Source organism: Podarcis melisellensis (assembly GCF_964234715.1).
Source record: "Podarcis melisellensis genome assembly, chromosome: 1".
Classification (NCBI taxonomy): Eukaryota; Metazoa; Chordata; class Lepidosauria; order Squamata; family Lacertidae; genus Podarcis; species Podarcis melisellensis.
Window position 1 is genome coordinate 66780551 of NC_138528.1, and position 14222 is coordinate 66794772.

The window sequence follows — 14222 nt, forward strand, 5'->3', positions numbered from 1 at the left end:
AACCTCTCTACACATGGCAGGACTCAGCTATATAGCCGCAAATAAAATATTTTAAGTTTGTTGTAAAGTGCATGATACAAATGTGTTCACTAGATGGAGATGGTGAGCTATGGCAAATTCAATATATTTTTTCAGGGTTTTTTTTAAAAAGTATATTCACAACATTTTTTATATGTGTCTAGATTCCACACCACATTCGCCTCTGGACTTCGAATCTAAGGATTATTGTGATCCTGCTTTATTAATAAAGATTTGAAATCACTTGGCATAGGAGCAAAATTCTAGGGTCCAAGGTCCCTTAAAGGTAAAGGTAAAGGTACCCCTGCCCGTACGGGCCAGTCTTGACAGACTCTGGGGTTGTGCGCCCATCTCACTTAAGAGGCCAGGGGCCAGCGCTGTCCGGAGACACTTCCGGGTCACGTGGCCAGCGTGACATCGCTGCTCTGGCGAGCCAGAGCCGCACACGGAAACGCCGTTTACCTTCCCGCTGGTAAGTGGTCCCTATTTATCTACTTGCACCTGGAGGTGCTTTCGAACTGCTAGGTTGGCAGGCGCTGGGACCAAGCAGCGAGAGCGCACCCCGCCGCAGGGATTCGAACCGCCGACCTTTCGATCGGCAAGTCCTAGGCGCTGAGGCTTTAACCCACAGCGCCACCTGCGTCCCTTACCACCCAATAAAATATGTGAGGGGTCCACCGGGTCTTATGGTTGATTATTTGGGGCCTATGTTTCTGGAGCTCTTCTATATAGTATATGGTATGTATTGTATGTATGTGTGTACTATATATTATCCATGCTGCCTGTATTACTGTATGTGTATGGCTTACTGAACCTCAGTGGGGCCTTCTGCACTCCTTCACCCCTTCTTCATCTTTCAGAATACTCTTGACTGTTTAGTTATTTGTTTGCCCATCCAATGGATTCTTGTTTGACCTTCCTCACTGCCTCTGAGGTCTGAATTATTTCCATTCTGCCTCTAACAATGGTATTGTAAAGAGTTTAAAACATGCAGGCCATGTATAATGTATGTTTCCCATACCATACAGTAAGCTTTTATATCTGGAATATACTACTCATTAGATAACACAGATGTCTGTTGGAGTGGTTTAATTATTATTGGCCTTGCTTCTTGGATGCATTTCCCCCCCCCTCATCACCATACTTCTGCTGTTCTTTCCCACACACTTTTAGTAGGAGCTGCACAGCTATGGAAATATATCATCCATCTTTCTTTCTTAGTAAAACCCCAACATTATGTCTCACACCATCCAATAGGTTCCTGACCTTTCTAATGTCCCTTTTACCTTTAATGTAATGTGGGATAACCTTTGAAATTATTTTGATTTACAGTGCAATCCTATTTTTGTCTACCCAAAAGTATGTCCCACTGAGTTCAATGACATTTCAATACCTACTTGAATGGTAGCAAACCTCACTGAACTCAATGGGACTTATTTTTTTATATATGCATAGGATCGCACAATTAGTGCTTCAATCTGATATATGTCACAGTGAAGCTCTGAGTATCATTCACAAAACAGTGAAGAGCTGGCAAGAATTTGTTTTTTGATGGTGGGGAGGATTATTTGTTTAATTCAACTAGTTCTAAAACTCACCCCAAGATGTCTCTGGATCTTGAAATGAAGTGCACAAATTTGCTTTTTGAAAACCCTTCAGGGTATTTTGAATATTATTTCTTTTTATAGCAACTCATTATAGCAGGCTAGATTTAATGTACGAGTCCGGAAAAGTGTTTTGTCCCATTCGTTGCTTTAAATATATGAGCAATCTATTGATTTAAATAGGTCCATTCATGTTTTAACATTACTTATGCATTTAAATTGCTTTCTGAATTAAGGTCAAATATGTGCTCCTTCAGTTGGTATACAGCTGTCTTCCCTTCTTCCCCAAAGCTCTCCAGGGATCATAACTGAATGCCAGCATTGATAGGTGACTGTTGTCAATGAAACTGGGAAACAGGGATGTCCTGGCAGCAGTGGTTGAAAGTGAACTGTAATAGCATTGGAAGCTAGAATGTAAAAGACACAACAAAGTCAGGAGAAAAGCCAAAGACAATGAAGTTAGATAAAACCTCTTGGGGGCAGCTATGGAAGTGGTGAAGCTAGAGGGTTGGCCCCTGCTCTCCTTCATCACAGCGCTGATCATTTTGAATGACAGAAGAGGCTTGCTTGTGTAACAGGGAGACATGTTTTTCATTCTCTGAGATCACAGTGGTTGCTGCAGCCCAAGCCCATAGCCTTCAAAAGCACACATGACAACTACGCTCTGCTTGCACAGTCATGGATAACTCATACTAGAGTGGAAATTAGGATAATTGGCCTCATGAAACCAATTTAAAAAGCCACACCACACATACTATTTGTTACCTTCTAAGGGCCAGTTTACCCAACATTTCTCCAATGTGCTGCCCTCCAGATAGTGTTTGACTACAACTCCCATCAGCTCCTGCCAGCTTGGCCAATGGTCAAGGATGATGGGAAAGGTATAACATTAAGAATTGGAGAACACCACGTTGGCTATCCATGCCCTAGGCAAACCTAACATGTACAGTGGTACCTCCGATTACAAACTTAATTCGTTCCGGAGGTCTGTTCTTAACCCGAAACCACTCTTAACCTGAGGCGCGCTTTTGCTAATGGGGCCTCCCGCTGCCGCCATGTCGCCAGCCCATGACTTTCGCTCACATCCTGGGGCAAAGTTTGCTACCAAGAGCACCTACTTCCAGGTTAGCGGAGCTCATTACCCGAAGCGTTTGTAATGAGGGTGGTACAGAACCTTAGGTTCCACTGTACATTGGGTTGAACGTCCAGAAGAACTTCCACACAAATGTTTCCATCAAAACATGACAATAATAGAAAGCAATTCTAGGAAGGAAGTTGGGGGGGGGGAAATGGCATGGGCTTTATTTGCATGTCATCTGCCCCATGAATGCGGCTGGCAGCAATTGCTGCAGTCACAATAGTTCCAAAAAAGCTGTCATAATTTGGGGGAAGCAGTACTATGTATGCTGGCCTCAAGTTGCAACAGTATGTTCTTAGATAGTAGGGGTTTTTGTCGTGTGTGTGTGTGTGTGTGTATTCCTTTTAGCCTTCTGTGTAAAAACCTTATCCAGAATGAATTTTTAATTAATTTCCCAGAGATGCTTTCAGAAGCAGAAGAACTGCTTGGTTTAATTAACACTGGTATCTAGGGCAGATGCTTTGTTTTGCTGTAAAAGCCAGAAGGATAATCCCGCCCTCCCCCCTTGTTGCGGTTTTCCTCTCTGAAACTCCTTCTAATTTTCATAACGCTTATGTTTTATTTGTGTGTTGTTCCTTCTCTCCCCCCCGCCTTCAAATTCTTGGATCACAGAGTTCTTCGAAAGTATGTAGTACAAATTTTGGTTGTCAGGGCAGGCAGCGCTGTGACAGGCGTGAATCTCGGCTGGGAGGTTTTGTTCACCGACCCAGAGTGCAAACGGCCACTTGCTGCAGGTGAGGCGGGGGGGGGGGGGCTCAAGCAGAATTGGGAGGCTCTGGAAGCTGGGCCTTGAAGTGCAACGCAGGCTATATTTCACCCCCACAACTGCATCCAGTATGTTTTGCAGACCTACTCTTTGCATTTCCCAAAGGTTGTGGGTTATGTTGTGGCTATACGGACAGTTATACCTCAATCTAAACCAACTGTACCTCAGTCTAGACTCGAACTCCCATCAGCCCCAAGTAGCTTAGGAATTATGGGAATTACAAAACCAGATTCCCCATCTCCAACCCTCCAATTTAGCACCCCTCGGTTGCAGCCCAAGCCAAACCTTGAATACTTTCTCCAATGAACCTCAGAGGCAGGGACATGCTAAGCCACAGATGAGGAGAGGCAGTTTCTCTCCTCTGTTCCCCACCTCCAGCACTATAGCAGGCCGAAAACCAGGCTCTTAGTATTTATAGCAAGCCTATCCGATCCGGTGGCTTCTCAATGTGTGTCAATGGCCAAGGGTGATTTTGCAACAGCTGCACTTCTTTCTGTACCTCAGGAAGGCTCTGAGGCCCAAGGGCAACCAGCCTCTGAAAGCTCACTTGGTTATGTTCTAGGTTAATCATGAAGTTTCTGCTTTCTCCTAGGGTTTCTGACAGCATCAACCAGCATTTCAGCATCTGTGGGGGGATCCCAGCATTTCAGCAGAGGCGGCAACAACAAAATTGATTTAGGCCTGAGGTATCCAATTTGTTCAGCATGGAACAGCACACTGAAATTACTTTCTTCTGCTCAGCAGAGCTAGCAGATAGCAAGGCAAGTACCTCAAGATCTGAGGAAATAGTTAGAGCTTCAGTCAAGCTTGCAGTAGCATTTTAAAGTACTGGGCAAATAACAAAAACTCATGTATTTTTAATTCAGCACATGGATTTCCCCCCTCAGAGATGAATATGCAACAAAAAAATTATATGTTCTTGTGTGGGCATGAATTATAATACCAGGTAGAAATGGGTCATTAAAAATGAAGCACAAACATTCCAGGTTCGTTTTAAAATGATGAATTGTTTCATCAGTGGCTGCTGCACAGATGTAACTAAATTTGTCCAGTAAAATCTTTGTTGCTGCTGATTACGTGTGACCCAGATAGAACTTGATTTCTTATTCTGCCGACAAACTGAGTTTGTGGTTAGGTGGCGGCGGGAGGAACGACTCTATTTAAACTGAAGAAATTGTATGTGAAATTATTTCACCTGAAATGCAAACATAAAATCCCACGAGTTAGTTTCTTCAATTACTTTTCTGATCAAAGCAGTACTGAACGTCTAATTTTCATGTGAAAATATGCAATAAAAGTAGGTTCTTTGCAATGGATTGTGTAAATATATGTATATGTTGTAATTAACTGCCCTACGTTCATGATATACCTCTGTGCATGGAATACTATATGTAAATTAATCCATGCAGGGTTACCAATCCTAATTGGTGTAATACGGGATTGGTGGTGGTTTAGCAATGGATATATTTTTGGAAAATATTTGGAACCACCTAGATATTATCGAAATGTAACATTTTGCTTACAGAAAACTCACATTGCTGACCCTTCATAATAATAAAATGGGCTGTTCTTCTTTCTCTCTCTTCTATGATTCTAAACAAAACGAAATGGGTTACATTCAATGGTGACATTGTGCAAATGGAAATAACATTTTATTTTATTTATTATTACATTTATATCCCACCTTTTCCACAAGGAGTGCAAAGTGGTATACAAACTTCTCCCCCTCTCCAGTTTATCCTCACAGCAACCCTGTGAAGTATAGATAGGTAGCTGTGTTGGTCTGCCATAGTCAAAACAAAATTTGACTATTCCTTCCAGTAGTACCTTAGAGACCAACTAAGTTTGTTATTGGTATGAGCTTTCGTGTGCATGCACACTTCTTCAGATACCTGTGAAGTATGTTAGGCTGAAAGATAGTGACTAGCTCAAGGTTTCATGGGGATTTGTACCCTGGTTTCTCAGGTCCTAGTCCAACACTGTAAACACCACAGTGGCTCTCAGTTGTGCAAAGTGGTTCACCTTATTTTCACCCAATCTCTTACTTGCTGTAGCCCTGCACTATATCCTACACTGTTCCAGAGGGTGATATTCAACTAGTTTTGCTCAGAGCGGATCCACTGGAATTAATGAGCATGTCCAAGTGAGGTCCATTAATTTCAGTGGGTGTGCTTAGGTTGAATAGCACCTGGAGAGTATCTGAACCCACAGGGGCAGCTCTTTTGAGGATGTGATGTGTAGGAGAGATTGGCCAAAATCAGGTGCCCCAGTTTGTGTGAGTGGAAGTGCATCATTGGATACAACCCAATGATGATAATTAAGTTTTTTAAATTCTAATATTTAGTATTATTATTTTTAGTATTATTTATTGAATTTGCATGCTGCCCTTCATCCAAGATCACAGGACAGTTCACAACATAAAAATACAAAATGATAACACAAAATACATAATAAAAACAAGAAAAAGAGTGAAAGCAAACCAATAACACCCTCCCACAAACACAATTAAAAGGACATAAGTGTTTTTGCCTGGCACCTAAAGATACATAACAAAGGTGCCAGGTGAGCCTCCCTGAAGGATCGTACTTTTCTGTTAAAGATGGTCCAAATTCTGCCTTCCAAGAACAAGTACATGACTTTAAAGTACAGTTCTGCAGAAAATGAAGGAACTGGAGGCCTCAGGAAATTAACCTCTGAAGATCTGTAATCTTAAAAGCTACTTCTTAAAAAACCTTAAGATCTTTAAATGAGAATCCCTATAATCAAAGCTCTTCAAAGAAGACACCTCAGCAAGTAAAAAGCCACTCATTAATATTTGTTAATGCAGAAGCTTTAGGCTAATTGAATATTAATTTCCCTTTTAATGCACTGGTCCTGGATAGTTTGGAACGAATATGGCATAATTAGGAATAAATGAATGATGCTTTCCTTTGAACATATTGCAGATCATGAGCTAACCCCTCTCCTTCTAGTGGCAAGAGGAGATTCCTTGCATCTCTAGTACTCCCTCAGCCCCCCTATTTCCTGTTCCTCCTCTGGAGGAACTATTCTAATATAAAACATGCTTCCCTGAAGAACAATCCTAATATAAACCATTCTTTCCCAGAGTTTTTTTCCCCACAGGCATAAGAGTCACTCTGTGAGAACTGAGGATGAGAGAGAGAGAGCTATTACTGACGTTTTTGATTTATAGTAGTGAGAATCGTGACTGAGGAAAGCTGATGAATAAGTTATCCTTGACTGCTTTTGGTTGTCCATATAAAGATTGGTGGCTGGGGCAGTGTAGGTGTGAGCTGAAGTATCGGCCCTAACTACATAGCTGTTTTCACTGCCTGCAAACCACTGGCTGGCAATTTTTCAAGAGGGCTGGGCTATAAATATGGGTGAAGTTTGCTCATTGTGCCGGGGATGGGGAGGGGAGGAAGAGCACCCCCTGCCACATTGCCAAGGCAAAGCAGAGACACCGCCTGTCTTTCTAGCACTGTGCATGGTCACTTCCTGACTGCCGGTATTTGGCGTGGGCAGGGGATTCAAATGCGTACTGGCATTTTGGATTTGTGCAATTAAAGTGGCTTAAAGTACTTTGTTCTCTTAGCACAACGGATCCACTAAAAAAACAAAACAAAACATTTTGCAGTTAGGAAAGTGATGGGGAAATGCACAAAAAAGTGTAGGATGAATGAATGAATGATTAATGGGAAGTTGGGGAACCATAGTACAAGCAATGCAGGATGAATTGGGGATGGATGCTTATAGTCCTAGAACCTCCCAGCAAACAAACATCTAAATGAATGCTTCATAAAGACCAGACATAGTCCACCCTCTGTGTAAGCGAATCAGGATGAATACTTAATAAACAGGTTGTCTGGAAGGAGTCCCATGCTGTGGGAAATTTTATGCTACGAAACAGGATGTGTACACTTGTGAAGAAATCCATGACATGTAGCATGAAAAGCAGATTGAGAGTGTATGGGTAAAAATTGTCGGAGAGAGAAACAACAGTGTGGGGTTGGGTGTCTGCTATAGACTGCCAAGCCAGACGGAAGACTTGGATGATGCCTTACTATTACCAAACATTCAGAGAAATGCTGTGGACATAGTGTACAGTATCTTGATTTCAGTCAGGCTTGTGACAAAGTCCCCCATAATGTTCTTGCGAGAAAGCTAGTAAAATGTGGGTTGAACGAGGTAACTGTTAGGTGGATTTGTAGCTGGTTGACTGACTGAACCCAAAGTGTACTCATTAATGGTTCCTTGTTATCCTGGAAAAGAGGGACAAGTGGGATGCCACAGGGTTCTGTTCTGGGCTTGTTGTTGTTCAACATCTTTAGAAATGACTTGAAGAAATTGAGGGGATGCTCATCTAATTTGCAGATGACACCAAACTGGGAGGGGTATCTAATGATGCAGAAGACAGAATCAGAATTCACAATTCTTTGTAGTTCCCCACACATGTGAGACCTCAGGATTAATTGGTATTCAGTTATTTCCCAACACATGCTTCACAGCAAAGTGCAGGAAATGATACTCAGTTGCCTAGGCCATTCTGTGACCCTCCCTTACTGTTGTGCTGGAATTTGTGCAGCACACCAGAAGATAAGGATGCATATGTTGCTGTCGTTAATTCTGCTGCCTGGTCTTTCATCGCAATAAAGATTGATTGATTGATTGCTCCTATTAAAAAAGGTAACGAGACCCCTGACCATTAGGTCCAGTCGTGACCGACTCTGGGGTTGCGGCGCTCATCTTGCTTTACTGGCTGAGGGAGCCGGCGTACAGCTTCCGGGTCATGTGGCCAGCATGACTAAGCCGCTTCTGGCGAACCAGAGCAGCGCACGGAAACACCGTTTACCTTCCCGCCAGAGCGGTATCTATTTATCTACTTGCACTTTGACGTGCTTTTGAACTGTTAGGTTGGCAGGAGCAGGGACTGTGATTGCTCCTATAGTAGGCATCTATTTTCCAGCACTGTGCATGGCTCCCAGCAATGACAGGGACAATAAGGAATTTGTCCAATTGCAGAAGCAAGGAACGCTTCCTACTTCCGTTGCTGGGTTTGGAACCCTGGTCAAGCAAGGGAGCGACATCTCACTTCTGTTGCCATGCTTCTAATGTGGCTGGGAAAAGGGACATATTTGTGAAGGATCCACCCCCACCTACTTTACACCAGTTCTTCCATGAAAACCATTTCAGCTTTGGGTGAGGAAGTGGGCTAAGAGATTTCAGTTGAGAGAGGGAAAACTCACAGCAAGATTTTGTGAAGTGCTAGCTGGTTGGAAGAAGCAAATTTCTTTTGTTCTGAATAATCCTTTGGTACATTGTAATTATCAACCAGATGGGAAAACCTGTTAATGCAAGGCATAATGTGTGAAGGAGCATTGAAGGGAAGGTGTGAGAACCTGAAGTCTCCATGGCACTGAGGACAGCAGCTGCGTACATTTCATTTTCAGCACATTACATCCATTTACACAACCAAGCAGCACATGTGACAGAATGCCAGGGTCCTGAATATTACCCCTTTGCCCTATTTATGTGCTTTCCAGAGGCATCTAATTAATCTCTGGGAGAAACTGGTTGCTGGACTAGATAGGTGTTTGGTCTTATACAGCAGGGCGATTTTTATGTTCTTATGTTCTCAACTCACTTTGTGCCTGAAAAGTAAAGTAGGCACAGCCAAAAGTTTGTCATGTGTTGAAATGATTACATTACTGTACTAGCTAAGGATGTAACGTCTACTGAGCAATGCAGCCTATTTTGGTTGCTCATTTCCACCTACTTTGCTTCCTTCCATAAAATTTGAACCTGGGTCAAACTTTGACTGATCAGTCATCATAAAATATTAAGTCTGGATGATGCTTCTTTATCATCCATGCACTGAGCTGGGATAATACATAAATTAGATTATGTAGTGTGATTCCATAACACCCCATATTATAGTGCAATCAATCAAAGAAGCAGAGAGCTGCTTTTTGAAGAACAGAAAGAGGAAAATAGTTGAAACTGTTTCTCCATGATAACTCACCTGTGGTAACATGTTCGGCATGGCTTCAGAAGGAATAAATGTAAATCACTATTATTAAACTCTGTTAAACTCTGTCAAACTCTGAGAGTGCAGTGCCATCCATAACAGGCGATTGACCTGGGAACCACCCACCTACAAAACCTCTGTCTTTCCAGGATTCAAGTTAAGTTTATTGGCCACCATCCAGATCACCACAGCTACAACCTAGGTATTGGTCCAAGGCTTGCACAGCCTCTCCTTGCTCAGATGCAACAGAAATTTGGGTATAATCAGCATGTTGGTGACATCTTGCTCCAAAACTCCTATTGAATGACATCCGTGTCAATACATATTTCTGGATTCCCACCTTTGATCAATGCTTTAACATGAAGGGATGTGATCTGTGAAATATCTCTTCCTGCAATGAAATAAGAATGTTGTGTTCAAATAGAAGCAAGAATTGGTTGCAATGATGGGCATGAAAGTGAAAGAAGCAGTAGCTGAGTAGGAGAACATGCTTTGGAACCACAATATGAAGTTCCAGCAACTGCATGTGTCCAGATAAATTCATTTAATTATATGTGCTTTGAGCTTAATGTGGTTGCATGGTCAAGCAATCATCTGAACTGCTTCACGGCACATCCAGATTGGTTTCAAGGTTGCGATGAGGTCAGTAACTTTTTCCACACACCTCATCACAAATGAAATTCTAATCTGGCCATGCAACAGAGCCGTCAGATGACCTCTTAGCTGCGTGGCCAGCTGTAGTTCACATTAAAGTCACCATGGAACCAAGGCCAATTTTAATTTGCTTGAATTCTTGCTTATAATTGCAGAGACAGTTGTGTTGTAATAGGATCACCTACTAAAAGGACGACTTGGTCATAAATCCCAAGCCAATTTAAATAAAGCTATTAAAGTGTCAAGGGTGCCTTGTATTGGTGTACTTTCCAGTCCCACCATCAGACAAGAGGGAGACACAAATCAGCCTGATCTTAAACAGAGAGCCATACTCTAATATAAAACATGAATTTCTTTGGCATATCACAGGGAGACATAGTATCAATACATCCCACTACTTCTTTGTGCCTGATTATATCTAATACCTCATGTGGAAAATTAACCAGCAATTTAATAGCATGCATTGAAAAAGTCCCTTTCAAAAGAGCAATCTCAGCTATTATAAATCACACCACTACAACTAGCAAACAGTGTGAAGGTGAAGTAAATATCAGTAGCTATGTAGCAGACTTTTATTTTACCACACTGTATGGCCTTGATCCTGAAAAGTAAAAAACAAGGATTATGAATTATCTTTGGAAAATCAACACACTACGCTGAATAGGTATCTTATCTCTTAATGGAGACTCAGTTTTTACATTCTCCACTGTACCAGGATTTTGCAAAACCCTTATGCCAGAGGCAGTAAGGCCTCCAGATGCTGTTGGACTACAAATTCCATCATCCCTGACCATTGGCAATGCTTGTAGGGGTTTATGGGAGCTTGAGTCCAACAGCATCTGGAGGGTCACAAGTTCTCCATCCCTCCTTATGTGATAGGATCCATATAAGGGGTGTGTGTGTGTGTTTGTGTGTGTGCGCGCGCTCAAATCTTGTACTTGAATTAGTCTTATTTCAGATCTTAGGCCCTAGAGAAAAAATCAGCTGGAAACAATTTAGAACAGTTCTGCTTTAATAAGGGATCTGTCCAAAGATGTGTAAACCTCTGGGCAACTACAACTCGTCTAGACATGAAGAATTTACTCTGTGAAGAATTATTGTCTTAGTTGATTTTGCATCAGCCTGAATTGCAGAATCTAGCCTCATGAGAACGAAGGAACAGGAGTTAGAGGAAACTTTACTCCTCTGCTTAATGTGCTAAGATCTTTAGGGCTGAAGGGGGGCAGGGGATCCTAAAGATCCATTGCCAGGAGGGCCTGACATGGGTTGAGTTGACCAGGTTTTGTGGAGCCCATGGAAGTACATATAGACAATGGTGTCTGGTGCTTATTGGCACTAGTTGGGCAAAGGGCAGAGATACCAGCAGAGTCAACCAATTCTAGCTGTGAGTTCATCCTCCCTGCTGAGTTCTACAAGGGCAACATTGAGACACAGGACAGGAAGCTGACATGCAGTGCTACCCCTTGGGCAGGCAAGTGGGGGCTGGGTGAGAGCAGAGTGAGATTGCATGGGCAGGGTCTCATTTGCCCTAATGGGTCAGCCTCCATTGCATGCAGAAATATCCTTCAGAGCTTTTCAGAAACGGGGCACAATTGTATACTTCAGAAGGCTGTTTTGTCTTTCTTTACTTTCATGATACAGTACATGCTACCATTCTTTGTGACTGGTTTCATCAGTTTTTTATATTATGCCTTTCATTTTTGTAATGCATTAACTGAAGAAAAATGGTATATGCACTTGTTTTAAACAACTGCAGGCAATAATACATCCCCTCACAATGAACATGGTTTCGAACGGCACTACACCAAAATACATTATGTCTGATTTCCATTAAACCTAATTCTTATGGGTTTATACTGTATTTTTTGACATGGTCTTTTGCTTTCTACACTAGACAACATTAGCAAGACTCCCCCCCACCACATTTTTTCAAAGGAGCAATCACATATTAAAGTACTTCTTGCAACCTATAGTTTAGATAGAAGATTGTTAGTGCATTATGAGATAACAAATGACTGTTTCTATTATAATGAGTAAGCTCACTTGTTCTTTCAGTACACCTTGAGAGGATCCATCTCCTCATCACAGCTACCCATTGGCATGCCCTCTGTTCACCTGAATGCTGGTCCTGAGTAAGTGCCCTATAAGTTAAATTCCTGTTCCATTTATTGCTCTGTAATACCACCTCTAGGTCTAGTACTTTTTTCTGAAAGTAATTTTGTTTGAAAAATTGTATTTTAATATATACAGAGGCTAAGAAGATGGTGTATAGTGATAACATTTTATATACACTCTCTTTCCCAAGCAGAGCTGCACTTTAATTGTATATTATCTGCCACATTATCCTATGCATAGGAGGGGCTGAACACAGGCTGTCCAAGATTGATTTTATTCAGATGGGTTCCTTTATGCCTCTTCTTTAATTTCAGGGCGGTGGGTGCGGGGACAGAAAGACTGTAAGTCTTTTCAGTCTAAAATATTTAAAATATCATAAATAATTTCTCTGGGATGCATGCATGTTTGCATTACAACTTAAACGTTTGAGTTATGAATGTTGACTCTGAGATGTAGCTGGTATGATAATGAAGCACAGTACAGTTTAGCTAGAAATAATATGCAGTCTGAGCCTGTTTTCTATTAAATAATGATCTCCCAGGCTGATGTCAGAAAGGGGGCATATCATTCAATTGGGAAGCAGGAGAAGCTCAAGGTACGTAAACTAGCATAAGTGTTAAATAATGGATCTGTGCTAAGTCATCTCTTGTAGATAGTTATTTCAAACCAAGAGTTGCCAGTGTAGTGTTGGTGAGTGTGTATGTGCTCACAGGGTCACCACCACCAACTGAAACTAGGCTTGAAAAAGCATTCAGTTGTAGCCAATAGAATACGTTGCAGTGTGTGCTGGGATAAGGGTTGCGTGTGATGCCCACAACAGTTTCTGTCATTTGCAAATGTGCCCTTGGGTGACCTCTGTTTTAAACAGATGCTGGTATTCTCCCCTTCCTTATTATATGAGGTAAAACATTTATTTATTGTTTCATTTCCATCCCACCTTTTACTCCATGGAGCTCAAGTTGGCATACAAGGTTCTCCCCCTTACACAATTAAACCCCACAATAACCCTGTGAGGTATGTTAGGCTGAAAGGCAGTGACAGAACGAAGGTGACCCAGTGAGCTTTGTGGCTTAGCAGGGATTCGAATCCTGGTCTCCCAGGTCCTGGCCTGACACTCTTAACTGCTACACCACAGTTAAGCTCTCCATTAAGCTATCACTGAACACATGGCATCCCCATGTTGAGTTCTCCCACTCATAGTGCAACATGAGGTTTTCATTTCTTGCCCCACATAATCCCTCCTTCCACTTACTGTTGACACTGGAGAACTAGCCAGAGGGATGATGTTTTGATGATGGCCCATACACAATACATAGTTCCACCTTCAATTTTATTTTTGTGCAAAAATAGCATCTCCTCATCTCTCCCTTATTTAAATAGATTGATTTTGTTTTTATTGCAAAGTCCAATCATTCATAATAAATTGGTTTGCATTATAAAGCCCATTAAGATGCCTAGTCATCAACAAAAGTATCTCTCTCTGCCCAAAGAAATTGTAAACATGTTTGGTGATGGTGGGGGCTACTGATATAGTGTTTCTTAATCTCAAAGAAGCACCATAAAAATGAATTTGAACAGCAAAACAAGAATTGACCAAAAATCATAGGGCAATGTATATGCTAATCTGAAAACGACAAGGCTATTTGAAGGCATGGCAGCTCAATTTCAACACTAGCTTTTACTTCAGTTTGTTAGAAATAAAGAGCAAGGTGAGAAGAGCTATGGGATGCACATGAACCAGAACAAAGGGTGTAAACCAGACCACTGCATGTGTGGTCAGGGAATGAGACCATTACTAACCCACTTCTCTCTAGCCATCCTGCTGCACCATTGCTGTAGTGAGCATCCCCCCTCATGGAGAAGGAATTCATGCCATACATTGTTCCTAAATGCTGTTAT

The 14222-nt window shown here is 41.8% G+C and overlaps 1 protein-coding gene and 1 long non-coding RNA gene across 4 annotated transcripts in view; one reads left to right on the forward strand and one right to left on the reverse strand.

Moving 5' to 3' along the window:
* Positions 1–1149: 1149 nt before the first annotated feature.
* LOC309374049 overlaps positions 1150–14222 on the reverse strand; it is an 88118-nt gene continuing 75045 nt past the window's right edge. For 2 of the 3 annotated variants that reach the window (XR_014170327.1, XR_014170329.1), the window contains one exon: positions 1150–2029. This is a non-coding gene — a long non-coding RNA (uncharacterized lncRNA). Of the gene's footprint in view, positions 2030–5049; positions 5120–14222 lie in introns of all 3 variants that reach the window. The other variant, XR_014170328.1, reaches the window with a different exon arrangement.
* Positions 3448–14222, forward strand: part of GALNT18 (polypeptide N-acetylgalactosaminyltransferase 18) — a 334795-nt gene continuing 324020 nt past the window's right edge. Inside the window, exons 1-3 of the mRNA XM_081918367.1 lie at positions 3448–3594; positions 4119–4287; positions 12264–12340. Of these exons, the coding sequence (XP_081774493.1) occupies positions 12328–12340 (13 nt within the window). The 5' untranslated portion in view covers positions 3448–3594; positions 4119–4287; positions 12264–12327. The remainder of the gene's footprint in view (positions 3595–4118; positions 4288–12263; positions 12341–14222) is intronic.